Raw genomic sequence first — 15,109 nt, 5'->3', positions numbered from 1 at the left:
TTTTTTTAAGTGAATTATTAGAATCTTAAGTTCACAAAAGAGGTCTCTGGAAATTACGTGATATGTTGAAATGACCTTTCTATAACAGTTAAATCACTTGTTTATGAATAAAAAAATAAAAAAATGAAACAAAATTAAAAGTCTGAACTACAGAACCTGGCTTCTGATTGATACCATAGGGTTAATTATGCCCTTCAACATAAGTAATTAATTACAATTTCTACAAGGGTTTATAACTTCATTTCTATTGGAGCCTGCCAGTTCCCCACTATGGGTATCGAGATCCAACTGGTGTCTGTTTCAGAACCTTAGCATTGGATGATATAGCATTTCTGAACGAGTTTCGTACCAACGGATTGTGAGGTGTATCTTAAACTTTAGGTGAGGTGATCCTGGAGTAATGGGAATAGGGATTACCACTGTTGGACTTTTGGGCTCCGGGGAAAGATCACTTTGTCGTATTTAGTCGATATGCAGACGCAACGATCTTCTATTCACGCCGACTTTGTATGAGAGCGGTCCGGCTTTACATTTAAATAGATCTGGAATCGTTTTCTGTTGAGGAGTGCGATAGTCGCAGACGATAACGTGCTGTCCCGGCAAGAGCGAGCGAACGACTTTTCTAGTATGTTTAGATATCTTAATCCGCTCTCATCTGCCTAAGAGACCGAACTAGGATTGATTGATCAGATTTAGTTATTTCAATCCGTGTCCTCAAATTCTGTCCCAGTAAACGATTGGCTGGCGTCTCATTAGTAAAAGGCGGTTGTCAGCTTTGGCATGCCCAAATACGGAGATATAGCTTCAGCAGCAAATTGTGAATAACCATGCTCAGCCTTGGTTAGATTAAGGGAAGCAAAAAACAATCGGTCGTTCTGTGTTGTTTTTCATCATGTGTGACAATACGCATCCGATACCATAGGGTGACGCGTAACATGCTTAAGAGGTAGTTTAGGATCCTAAGTGCAAATAACTTGTAATGCGGTCTTTCACTTTTGAGAACGAGTCCTCACATTCCTACGTCAATTTCGAAGCATGGTGGCTTTGAACTGACTCGTTGAGTGGCCCCAAAAAGGTTAACTTCTGTAGGAACCGCATGTAGTATTTAACCAAGCCTAGGAATGACCGTAGTTGCTGTACGGATTTTGGTTTAGGTGCGTTCCTCATAGCTTCAACCTTTTTGAGGATTTTCATGTAATCCCTGCTAAGTGACTTGATGCCCATGACACATTCTCAAGGTTAGTACGGATATTTCGTTCCTCTAAAACCAATGTAAGATTTTTTCTAGTGTCCTCATCAGTATTTCCACTGATAACCAGACCGTCAAATTAATATTCTGCAACATTTGTTTCAACGCCTTTTGCCGAAAATCATGAACGGGACTACTTCAAAAGGTAGACGATTGCATCTGCAAAGATTTTGTGTGTATTTACGGCAAGTAGCTCCTTCGATTCTTCTGCAACGTTTAATTTGCGATAAGGCTTGATGTTGGCTTGTGTCAATTTTTGTAAATTTCTTCCCTCCAGCAGGAAAAGTGAAAATATACTCTTCCCATGGTATTTGGTACCGCTATAGTTACAACCGTCAGTGTCACCGGGTCAATTTTCCTTATACAATACCGCTAAGGTTATAACCGTCAGTGTCACCGGGTCGCATGTCCTCTAACAATACCGCTACAGTAACAGTCGTCAGAGTCTCCTGGTCACATTTCCATATACAAACCGCTACACTCACAACCATAGTCTGACCGGGTCACATTTCCCCTTACAAAACACTACACTCACAACCATAGTCCGACCGGGTCACATTTCCCTATACAATCCGCTACACTCAAAATCATAGTTCGACCGGGTCACATTTCTCTATACAAACCGCTACACTCACAACCATAATCCGACCGGGTCACATTTCCCTATACAATCCGCTACACTCACAATCATAGTTCGACCGGGTCACATTTTCCCTTACAAAACACTACACTCACAACCATAGTCCGACCTGGTCACACTTCTCTAAACAAACCGCTACACTCACAACCATAGTCTGATCGGGTCACATTTCCCTATTCTAACCGCTACACTCAAAATCATAGTCAGACCGGGTCAAATTTCCATATACAAACTGCTACACTCACAACCATAGTCTGACCGGGTCACATTTCCCTATACAAACCGCTACACTCACAATCATAGTACGACCGGGTCACATTTCCCTATACAAACCGCTTCACTAACAACCATAGTCTGACCGGGTCACGTTTCCCTAAAAAAACTGCTACACGCACAACTATAGTCTGACTGGGTCATATTTCCCTATACAAACCACTACAATCACAGCCATAGTCTGAGCGAGTCACATTTCCCTATACAAACCCCAACACTCACAACCATAGTCTGACCGGGTCACGTTTCCCTACAAAAACTGCTACACGNTATATAAGATATCTTATATCTTTTATGAGATATCTTATAAAGAAAGGTATATAAGATATCTTATAAAATATATAAGATATCTCATTTATTATATAAGATATCTTATAAAGTATATAAGATATCTCATAAAGTATATAAGATATCTCATAAAGTATATAAGATATCTTATATAATTAAATAAGATATCTAATATAATTTGGTTAAGTACTGGATCAAGATTGCTCCATGCATAAATGACAACTTGGCTTGCCATACATTTCCCTATACAAACCACTACAATCACAGCCATAGTCTGAGCGAGTCACATTTCCCTTTACAAACCCCACACTCATGATCATATTCTGACCGGGTTACATTTCCCTATACAAACCGCCACACTCATGATCATAGTCTGACAGGGCCACATTTCCCTATACAAACCGCTACAATCACAACGATAATCCGACCGCGTCACATTTCCCTTTACAAATTACTACACAACCGTCAGTGATACCAGGTCACATAGACTTTTACAATCTCAACCGTTTGGGTCATTGGGTCTAATTGTTATTTACCTTTACAATCACCACTGCTAGATTCAAGACAAACCTCGGCGGTTGATCAACATTAGCAGCTTCTTGGTAGTACCAAAATATAAAAATCTCCATGACGACAGGTTATTGTCATTATTATTATGATTACAAGTATCTAATCTAAATTTCAATTGCCTTTTGAGAAACGATCTTACAATGCAAAATATTAATTTAGTATATAATGAAAACGGATCTAAAACAAACGATTTCCATCAGATTATATCCTTACAATTGAACATATCTTTATACACAAACATTTACTGAACAGTATACGCAGTGCTACAAATTTATGCATAGGGTCACTTTTCATGAAAATTGTCGATACCAATANTGATATTCTGCTACCACTAGCCCTCCACTACTGGGTCGCGGGTTCGTGGAGACTACGCTGTACAGTCGCCAGGTACTGGGCGTAGGTCGGTGGTTTTTCTCCGAGAACTCCGGGTTTCCTCAACCAAAACTTGGCACGTCCTTAAATTACCATAGCTTTTAATAGGACGTAAATACAAACAAACCAAACAAAAATTGATAAAATGTAGGTCACTTTTCTCAACAAAATAAATTGAAGATACCATTTTCTGTTGGTAGCGTTTCAGTATACGATCATTAACAACGATTACAGATTTGATATCTTTTACTCATTTACCCCTTAAATTTCATAATGAACTATTCCAACATTTTAATTGGAAGAGTTCAATTGTGTCTTCAGGTGGGAATGAGTTAAAACCAGGTGAAACGAAACACGCTAACACGGACGATAATTCCACATTTTAATGTTGTAAGGAACGGGCCAACAGCTCTGAGAAATCATCATACAAAAGCTACACAGGAAAATACAATTCAATGAAACACTGTAGAACTATATGAACCTCGCGACATCCTTCCGACAGCCTTCGGCTCCTCGAGTCTATGATAAGTCTATACTTATAACTATAATATACAACATTTGTTATAGCGCCCTATCTAGCTAGAATATGCCTCTCTTAAACGCTTTACAGTACAATTTATACAACCAATACATTTAACATATACATCAATTCATACCATTTTTGAGGAATTTGCAGGGAGCTGCTTTATCAGGCGCTAACTACTGGTCCTATGCCACTTGGCTAATATCTCGTTATGTATATATGCCTGCGTGTGTGCTGGAGATGTATCGTATTATGTTTGTAGTAAGGCTGTGCTTCCAACGGCATAATTTATAGTGCCACCTCACTTGAATGCACAGATACCGCATCATCCACCCCAGACAATTACATACTCCACCTAGGTTATTGGAATTGTGTGGGCAGGAGAAAAAACACTTTTCCTGAATATTCGATACGTACGACGACTTCGGGGATCGAACCCCGGCGTCCTGTGTGGAAGGCTAGACTGCCCATGAATCTATCAAGTTTGGTACTAAATAATGAAAATGTTTCTTAATCAATGCTAATTAGTATCAAATGCAACTATGTCCTTGTACATTAGGGAAAGATCGGCTTCAGACGAATTTTACAAAATATTTCGAAAGACAACTTAACTTTGTCTGGTACCTGGTAAAGACTTCTCGCCAGCTGGTACACTAATAAACGGATATTACTTAAAAGTTAAAGTTCCATGCATCAACATAGATAACAAAGTTACATTTATCTGAGATAAGTCATTAGCATATTTAGCTTATTTCAATAAGTCATTAGCACATTTAGCGTATATATACGGACATCCGGCGTGTTTGTCGTTCGTTTGCAAATTGCACAATTCTTTCTGTCTTACTCATAAATGAAAGGTTATCTCATCCAGTCTCAAAGGTTGTGATTGGTTAGTTCAGCGCTTCCAAACTATAATCGTCATTCAGGTATAAGGGGCTAAAATCACCACTAGGGTCGAGTTACACTTGTGAGAATATGATATCGTTATGAGGAACAAACTAGGGTTAAATCAATATTCGGAAGGAAAACCGCGTGTGTTGTTCAGACGGAAGCAGCTCTGACACATGCATCACTAAATATCAAAGTTTATAAAATCTTTGTATCGATCTCTACCAAATACGGAAGGTATGTGAATTTCTAACGAATCAGAAAGCACGAGTTTATTTCGTGGACGAATCTATTCACGAGTGCGTGGAGCGCAACTAGTGAATATATACGTCCGCGCAATAAATGAGTGCTTTCTGATTCGTTAGAAATTCACATACCTTCCGTATTTGGTAGAGATCGATACAAAGATTTTATAAACTTTGATATTTTTTTGCAAATACCGGGAACTTTTCAGTTCGCCATGACAAGGGGATCCCCATAAAAAGTAGTTCCGGCTAGTAGGTAAAAACAACATTCCGTATTGCACATGTGCAATACAGAACGTTGTATTTCATGGTCTGAACATTGCTTGTATTAGTATAACAGATTCAACAGGAATGTGATAAAATGCATTATGTGATTTTATTTATGACAAATTTAAAAAAAAAACAGTGTTTTTTATGATTGATCTCCTGTTTCAATTATTAAAAAATAAAACAAATTTCATATAAAATCTTCACCGAAATCTTTGATGTATTTTCGTGGATTGATTATGGCATAAACATAAAACTAATCGCAAAGAAGATCAAAGAACAAAACAAGTGTATCGTATTAAATACGACAAAACTTGACTCGTACGGATTAATTACAAACCTGGTGAATCTTATTTCTAAACATTTTCCTCAGGTTGGTAAATATGGATTATGAGAAGTTCGTTTAACACTTGGTCGTAGATGTGGATTTGGGGTCCGCCGTGATGAACACCGGAAAGACACAGAAACCCAGGAAGTTAGGAAATTCACCAGATCTGAAAGAAAACAGTCCCAGATAAATAAATCGGCAATCACAGACCATGCCACACAGAAAAACCATGTGATTGACTGGGATAACTCCAAAGTTTTGGACAGAGAGAGCAATCTGTTCAAGCGGCAGTTAAAGGAAGCCATCTGGATACGCCGCAGTGGGCCAATTCTAAATCGAGACGAGGGGCTCAAAGACTCTCGCACATCTACCACCAAGTGTTAACAAAGCGTAGCTGAATTGAGTCATTTCGGTACATATATAACAACTATTGTACATACGTTTCCAGCGTAGCCGAAATCGACATCAATGTTATGGACAACTCGTACACATTTGACACTTTTATGTGCATACGCTTCATTGGTCATTTGTCTGATTAAGGTGACAGTGTACATGTCGTACTAGTCATCGAAACGTCACACAGAAAATTGTATAGGTTGTGTATAAAACGAACTTCTCATAATCTTGTGAATCTTAGTTTATATATGTAGCGATACAGCCTATTTCCATGCCTTTTATCATAAAGTACTTTTTACATACGTAGACAACATACTTGCTTTACTCCTCTCTGTCTTGAACTCGAGTTTATATCACTAAGAGTTAAGCCCGAACGGTTTCCCGAATTGTAGCGATATCTGAATATGGCGCCATTTTTCTGAAACGGCACTTTATCATTTTAAACACACAACGCAGGTTGAAAAAGTCAACAGAACTAAATAGCCGAAATTTTGACAAAACAAGAGGCACGCAAGTTAGCAAATTAAAACCGTCTTTTTATCTTTTTATTCATGAATTAAACGACAGTTTGTCAAAGTGACAAAGCGATATTTAAAAACTTAAACGAAGCTTTTATTTACAACGACGTATCGCCGTTCAAGTAAATGTTACATTGTCTTCGTCTCTGCCCACGCACGGTGGCCTTTGGTGATATTCTTGGACAATGTTCAGCACTAAAAGTTGAATATTCCTGATGAAGTATACTATGCAGGCTATAGATTTATTCAAGAAAAAAATAGCATTTGGTTTGAGAATACAGTTTTGGCCAGTTTAACAAATCTGTGTCTATACAATTTTATCATCAAATGTTTAAATATTGTGAAAAGGTAGCGGATGAAGCCATGCTAAAACATGAGTATTTCTATTATTGAGTGATGCTGTTTGATGTGGTAACCTTAGCTTTCACAAGTCTGAAATTTGGCGAAAAGACTTCTTCAAAAAATATTCAAACTTTTACAAATATGTATACGGTTTATATGTGAAGGTGTGTTGTGCAGGATGAATCATCTATCTATCTATCTATCTATATATCTATCAATAGACAATAATGTAATTATAACAGTGTAGACAGTGTGATGTAACATTTTCGTAGCAATCCACTCTTTTATCGAGACACAGACAAAGTAACTGTTTCGTGGTTTTTTCTGTGTCAGGAGCGGTTTGATCCGAAAATTTGACCTCATATTGTGTACACTTTTAGAATAACTTCCTTGCCCCTTATACCAATTTTAAGTAATTCGCATCCTACAAACATACATTTGCAAGGATCCAGTGTTATTTGGGAAGTTATCGATGATGTTACTTCTTTAACCCATATCTATAATTAGATATATATCAGATATGTCCTTTATGTTTGTGGGGCAGGCCATTATTTACTGTATACTGCTACCATAAACAAATATTATCTGTGACATCCGGTTAAACCATACGTGTAATATTCATTTTATTAACCTGGGTTCTGATAGATAACATAGGGATAATTATACAAGTAATCAATTAAAATTTCCACAAAAGTTTATAACTTCATTTCTATTGGAGCCTGTCAGTTCCCCACTATGGGTATTGATATCCAACTGGTGTAGTGTTCCATACACATACGTACCATAGTGGTTTCAATTTACGCATGTAATATCGCACTCTATGCTCACTGCCTAAAACTTGCAGAGATATAGAAATATGCATGTGTGTATAATTTATGCAAAAATCAGACGGAAATATGATATGTTATTTCATGCGTAAACCTGGCCCCCTTTTTAAGAATGCTCCTTCTCATAAGAAATAAAAAATAATCAAAACTTTACAGAGACTTTTCTTTTACTTCAATAATACTTTCTTAATGACAAAAACAAGGGTTTTACTTAGTTTTAGGAACGTTCGTTATATGTTCGTAATATGTATTACCTTACAATGTAACATAGGATATTTTTTCGTTATCTTGGTAATTACATTTTTTTTATACAAAACGTTAAATAAAGACTTTTGCCAAATTTTAAGATTAAGAATGTTCGTAAAATTCATAAACTTAAATATGCCGTAGGAAAACATTGCTGCATATTTTTCCTAAACATTACTACTACTTTCCTAAAGGAAAAAAAACAAGTTAAATGGTTTTGCTTTAGAAAAGGAAAGTTCGTAAAATTCAATAAGTAAACCTTACTGAAGACTTTCTTTGATTTCTATAATACTTCTTGAGGAAAATAATAAGTTAGAATTAAGCTTAAGATCGAATTCATTTGCTAAAACTTTGACATTATATAACATTACTGAAGATTGCCCCTAAACCTCGTTACCTATCGTATATACCTTCTGACACCGGTGTCCAAACAACTGAAAAGAAATGCAATCCAATAATAAGGTCAACATAACTAAATAGACAAGAACCGCAATGAACTGCAAGGTCTATTTTTAATCTCATTCAAAACAATCGATAATCATTGTAAATATTTAAAGCGCCAAACAATTATATAGACAACCTATGTATACGCCTGTTTTGCATGAATGGCTCACAACCCGGTAGTAAAATTCGTTTGTCTCTTAGGTAATCAAAGGCTGGCATGCGAATAGACCTATGTGACGATATGTCTTAAACAGGACGCACCTGTGAATATGCATTGTGAGCAATAGGAGAGGACATTTGTATTTGGACAGATCCTGCTATAGGAAAGCAAGAATAATATCGTCCACTAATGTTAGTGTTAGTCAGGACACACTGGCTAATGAGCGAAACGTAACATATATTTATGCTGGATCTATAAAATAGAAAAAGGCAATCACAAACAGGGTGGTTGATTGATATTTCCGATTTTATTGCTTTTGATATTATTTTACGGTAAATAGGATTCAAAATGGCGGAGTACCCATACAGCCGACATACGTACCATGCTAACGGTGAAAATACACCTGAGGACTACATGGATAATGATTCATTTGGAAGATCACTTGGACCGCACGCGGTGCAAGACATGAATACCGCGGATACAGACGCTGAACTAAACGCCAAAAGAGATGTGGAAAGGATGTTACGCCGCTCAGTGGTGTATACAGGGGCCCAAAGGGCTTCAAGAGCTAACAAGTTTAATCAGATCTCTGAAAGGCCAACCATACAGATTTCAGAAGAAAATGGACCAAAAATTAATCAACATATCTCTAGACGAGATGGAAATCGAGCAACGATGCCCGCGGGACAACTATCAACATACCCGAGGTTTGGACTGGGTATACCAGAAGCCGTTAAAAGCTATGATTTCGAGGAAATAGTTACTCAAAGATACGGCGAAACTCGTGGCCATGGCGAGAGAGAAGTTGATTCGGACAACGAGGATGACAAATTCGGCATGAGGAAGTTTCAAGCGGGAGACAACAACAGAAGGACGACAACGAATGGTAACAGAAAAAACAAGAAACAGATGAGACGAGAGGAACAATATGGACACAGTGACACAGACAGCGTCTTCAGTCGTAAGGTAGGTCAATGCCAATAATTAAACCCTCACCCTCCGTCAGTCCGTCCTAATGCCACTTTGTCCGGAGCATGTATCAAAAATTACTATTACCTTCGTTTGCCGGATTATTTATTTATAATCTTCTTTCATCTTATAGCAACGATGAAACAAGTTGTTTTCCCCAAAACGTATACCAAGACCAGATGAAAGTGTAAAAAATGTGGGACGAAATCACAGTACCCAGAGAAACTACCTGGTGGTTCAGATGACCAAGTACCTTTTAAACGTCAATCACGGAATCGAGCCCCGGTCGTGTTCGTGAAAGTCGAGTGCGCAATCCAGGGTGCCATCCGGTTACCTTTGCCAGTTTTCATAATACGTTAGTAGCTAACTGGATGGCGGAAGGCTTTCCTTATTTTTATACCAATTTATTAGGTAGGGAACTGTTTATTTCGCTATTCGATGAATGAACGTATGTTTACCTTATCTGGGATATATAGTAACCGATATTAATGTCTGCGATCGACAGAAGACTTAATGAACGATATAATTCAGCACGAGAAATACCATATAGTATGAAAGATAATCTTACCCTTCCGACACACCCTAGTTTCCTATCTTTTTCCGCTGAAGCGTTGTAATTTACTGTTAGTCCCGTTTGGTACTTCCCCGGTTTATCCTGCCGTATCGCGTTCGAAGCTCCAGTTGTATCAGTATTTACCTATAAGGAATTCAGTCTGAAGTAACAATACCTGACATAGATTGATCATATGAGATGTTAAAGTGGTTGGTTCATGTATGTAAGTAGTTGGTGGTTGTGGTAACTGTGGTGTTGGGTTGTTGATATGGTTGGTAAGTAGTTGGTGGTAGTGGTAATTGTGTGTCTGGGATGTTGCTATGGTTGGTAAGTAGTTGGTGGTAGTGGTAATTGAGTGTTTGGGATGTTGCTATGGTTGGTATGTAAGTAGTTGGTGATAGTGGTAATTGTTTGTGTTGGGTTGTTGATTGGATTTGTATGTAAGTATTTGGTAATAGTGGTAATGGTGTGTGTTTCTGAGGTTGATTGGGTTGGTATGTAAGTAGTTGGTGGTAGTGGTAATTGTGGTGTTGGGTTGTTGATATGGTTGGGATGTAAGTAGTTGGTGGTAGTGGTAATTGTTTGTGTTGGGTTGTTGATTGGATTTGTATGTAAGTAGTTGGTGATAGTGGTAATTGTGTGTGTTTCTGATGTTGATATGGTTGGTATGTGAGTAGTTGGTGGTAGTGTTAATTGTTTGTGTTGGGTTGTTGATTGGATTTGTATGTAAGTAGTTGGTGATAGTGGTAATTGTGTGTTTAGGATGTTGATATGGTTGGTATGTCAGTACTTGGTGGTAGTGGTAATTTTTTGTGTTGGGTTGTTGATTGGATTTGTATGTAAGTAGTTGGTGATAGTGTAATTGTTTGTGTTGGGTTGTTGATTGGATTTGTATGCAAGTAGTTGGTGGTAGTGGTAATTGTGTGTGTTTCTGATGTTGATATGGTTGGTATGTGAGTAGTTGGTGGTAGTGGTAATTATTTGTGTTGGGTTGTTGATTGGATTTGTATGTAAGTAGTTGATGCTAGTGGTAATTGTGTGTGTTTCTGATGTTGATTGGGTTTGTATGTAAGTAGTTGATGATAGTGGTAATTGTGTGTGTTGATATGATTTATATGTAAGTAGTTGATGGTAGTGGTGATTGTGTGCTTGGGATGTTCATGTGGTTGATAAGTAGTTGATGATAGTGGTAATTGTGTGTGAAGATATAGTGGAGGGGGTGGTATAGTGGTTTATATATGTGTATTTTTGGGATTGATGGGACTGTGTATAAACGATTCTTGTGATGGTATTAAAATTCAACCTATGCCATTTGAAATAGTTGATAAGCTGGTGCACGTGTATATTTGAGGTTGGTGGAATATGTTTGTTATTTAAGTTTTGGTTTGTGGTAATTACACATCCATTTTAGAGGGTTTGACAATTCGTACATCTTGAAAGGTCGAGCGTGTGTATATGTGTCAAAGGTTAAAGTGAAGTGATGTTTGCTGGGTAAATGAAGATGGATAGGCGGGATGCGACTCTAATTATGTTTTAAGGAGTGGGTTTTACACATGTAGTTGTGTGACTGACTGCACGCTTATCTAAGTAGAAAGGCTGTGGTCTCATGGTAAAGGTGTACGTGGAGTTAAGGTTGTATACTTTGATTAAGAGAGCGTTATCATTGTGTATGTATTTGAGGAGGAGGTTTATCATATGTCTGTATGTATGTTTGTATGAAGCGTTGGATTGTTACATACTATTTTGTTTCTGGTTTGCGTTTTCAGATTAATCAATTCAGGTGAAACGATATTTGCTGACATGTAAATACTATAACACACTTTTTACGGAGGTTTTGCATCCACTGTATAATCAACCCCCTCAAATTTCCGGTTCCCTCAAATAGTGAGAGAGTTTGTGCTACTAAATATAAATCAACAAACATTGTGTCTGAAACAAACTTTTGAAACATTTCCCCATCACAAACGCAGCATGGATTGCATAAACCTTCATTGTAGTACACCATATACGAGATAGCTAAACTAACTGGAAGGGTTACTATATGTGTATTGCATTGCTACATATACATTGTATAAAATCCTATCATTAAAAGCAATATCACATTTCCCTGTAAGATAAATAATTTAAATACCCGTTGATAGTGGAACCAACCGTATGGTAATTTAACTGTCTATATATATATTAGTTTTTGCCTGACTGACTTCAGACCCGGTAGTAAGTTACATTGTTGTTTTGCAAGTAGTAGTGATCATATATCTCACCGTATACACAGCAATAAAACGTTAAATTAATACTCCGATTTAGTCGATTTCTGGCCGTTGTTGAATTATATTGCTTGCTAAATTAACTCACATTTCTCCTTATTATCCCTAATTATTTTCATGGTCATACTACGTGTAATAGATTTTGACTAAACGGGTATATCTCGTTAACAAAATTCCAGCTCCATGCCTCTATGAATATATTATTTACTTGCAAATGATGTTTCGACTTAAGTCATATGATATATTTTTGTAATAGTTTAACGAATGTCAATACAAATATACATATCAGAAAATATAAACATTTTTTTCATGTTGTCTGATACAGACCATTTTAAATGCGAGCATATGCATATATTATTTAGTTTATGGTAACTATAATGATGAAAACATTGTAGTTTCACATTTACAATTACAAGTCGTTAAGTTGACAATGCTTGATACGTAGGCCATAGTGGCCATCTGGACCACACACTGACGGCCGTTCGAAACTTTACCCAATCATTATAAATCCATAGTTTTTCAAATCCCAATTACCTTACCGACACGTTCATGTTTCATTTATTATCTATTCATTTTTTTTTAGATTCAAGCTAAAATTATATGTATGGCGATTCAAAATGTCCACCCAATGACAATAAGTACAAAAAATCATGCGGTTTAAGACTCAACAAGCTATTCGGCTTCCAATACTCTGGCACCTAAATCTTTTCATCTTTACAATAAAAAGTAAATAGAAGACGCACAGAGATTAATAATGAAGATCATTTTCGTGAACTCAATGCAGCTAATCGGTAGTGCTAGAATTTCAAAAGCAGTTTGCATATATTATCATATATTATTCATTTTGTTTACATGTAACCGCCCTATCTTTTTAATTGTCTGCACATAAGAATTCATAGCGTCATGACAGTGAGTGTTATCAGTCTATCATCAACTAAATACGATATACAGGATCTTTGTTTTGCAACACAGTAATAGATATGTTTACGAAATACACCGACTTTCCTTGTAAATAAATACTAGACATAATCAAAACAAACAGGCATGCGTGCACTACCATTGTTAATGACTCATTTCGGAAACGTAAGTTTTCAAAATGATACTATCTCTAAAATCATTGCTGGGGTATCTGTTAATAGAATTTGATACCTCTATTGTCATCGATATTGATAAGCTGGGTAGGATAGCCCTATATATGTGTCTCATAACAATGCACCAGCACACCCTGCTTCGTGATGCTTTGTTCCTGTTCGGATTTTTTCATACAATGACCTTCAACATAACGCTATGTAAACAACTGCTGGTATTTTGTTTACCTGCAACAAAAAAATGCTCACTTAGCATTTATCGGTCATCTTTTCATTGATGAGTATTTGATGAACGCTATGGTTAATACTTTCTCGTTTAACGTCCGTGATCATTCTTGGTGGATTTCAAATAATATTTATGTCAATGTCATTCATGATTGGAGACTTTGACTTGCCATATAACATCTTCCACTACTGTGAGGTAATGGCAGAGAAATATCTCCGCCTTTGGATGATATTCTTGTTTGTCTAACCCGGATCTAACTCGAAGTCGAGAGATAGACATTTAATAATCGCTCCACGTCACCGTTAGAGAATGGCTTTTACTTCTATTAAATATGATATAGATTCCACAACAATAGTTATCAGGATTTGTAATTTGTTTATTTCAATTATTGTTTACAAATCTATCCCGTTGAAAGTTTTTTCCTGATACTATAATTAACTGTCACCGTGTCGTTATCTTAATATTTCTTCCTAAATCCTATCTACCAAACCCCAGGCGGTGACAGAGAGAACGTGCTCCCTGGGATGACAGAGAAATCGTGAACAAGTTAGATGGGCACAAGTATATTAATTGGTAGTAGAAAGGAAACATGATGAAGGGGTAAACTTTTTTTAAATACCCCCCCCCCCACACACAACACCACCACCACCACCACCACAACAACAACAATATTTTCCCTTGCACAGGTACAACATCTCATTAACCTTGTGCCTTATAATTTAGTCTGGCCTACTTGTCATCGCTACTGTTGACTGGTTTATCTTTCTATTTCATCGCAATGCGATTAAATTGTGATTATATTTCTCTACTTTGACAGTATGATGTAGGTATAATTGATTTTCTTTACGTGATATATGTAATGCTTTATATAGCTAACCGCTTACATATTGAATCCAATTATTTCAGTACCAGGAAGTTCTTTGTGAAAAATCCACCAATCGATCGTTGTATTAAGTAGTATTGGTGTATCGGCTACTCATCTCACGTTGGACATGTGTATATGATATATAGCCCGTAGATCGGGACACAGTACCCCTTTGTTGAAATATTCACTTATGGCATAATAAAAGTGTTTAACGAATGAATCATACCCACATTGTAGCTTGTGCAAATTTGTATTATATTTCAAATGTTTATTTTGACATTAAATAGTCGAGACTTTCAAATCAAGTATCACAATTTTTTAAGTTATGAATTCCACAAAGTATTTTAGCACAGGTAATGCGTGAAGCGTGTTAATCATTTTTGTTTCACTGCTTGAAACTTCTTTTATAATGTTATGTTACCATAAAAGCGCACTTATTTGGATTTTGTCATTGTTCCAACTAGCCTTGGAGTGTTGTTTTTTTTTGCTGTAATTTATAATGATGTCAATTCATGCCAGAATTTGAATAATGAGATCTAGTGTTTAACACATTGACGAAAAAATGTTA

General features: G+C 36.8%; 1 protein-coding gene across 1 annotated transcript in view; it reads left to right on the top strand.

The window, feature by feature from the left end:
• The first annotated feature begins 8,924 nt into the window (after window positions 1–8,924).
• Window positions 8,925–15,109, top strand: part of LOC110454689 (mucin-5AC-like) — a 50,931-nt gene continuing 44,746 nt past the window's right edge. Inside the window, exon 1 of the mRNA XM_021504341.1 lies at window positions 8,925–9,542. Within this exon, the coding sequence (XP_021360016.1) occupies window positions 8,925–9,542 (618 nt within the window). The remainder of the gene's footprint in view (window positions 9,543–15,109) is intronic.

Source organism: Mizuhopecten yessoensis, unplaced genomic scaffold (assembly GCF_002113885.1).
Source record: "Mizuhopecten yessoensis strain PY_sf001 unplaced genomic scaffold, ASM211388v2 scaffold8035, whole genome shotgun sequence".
Classification (NCBI taxonomy): Eukaryota; Metazoa; Mollusca; class Bivalvia; order Pectinida; family Pectinidae; genus Mizuhopecten; species Mizuhopecten yessoensis.
The sequence above is the reverse complement of the archived record's forward strand: the minus strand, read 5'-3'. Positions and strand labels throughout refer to the sequence as shown.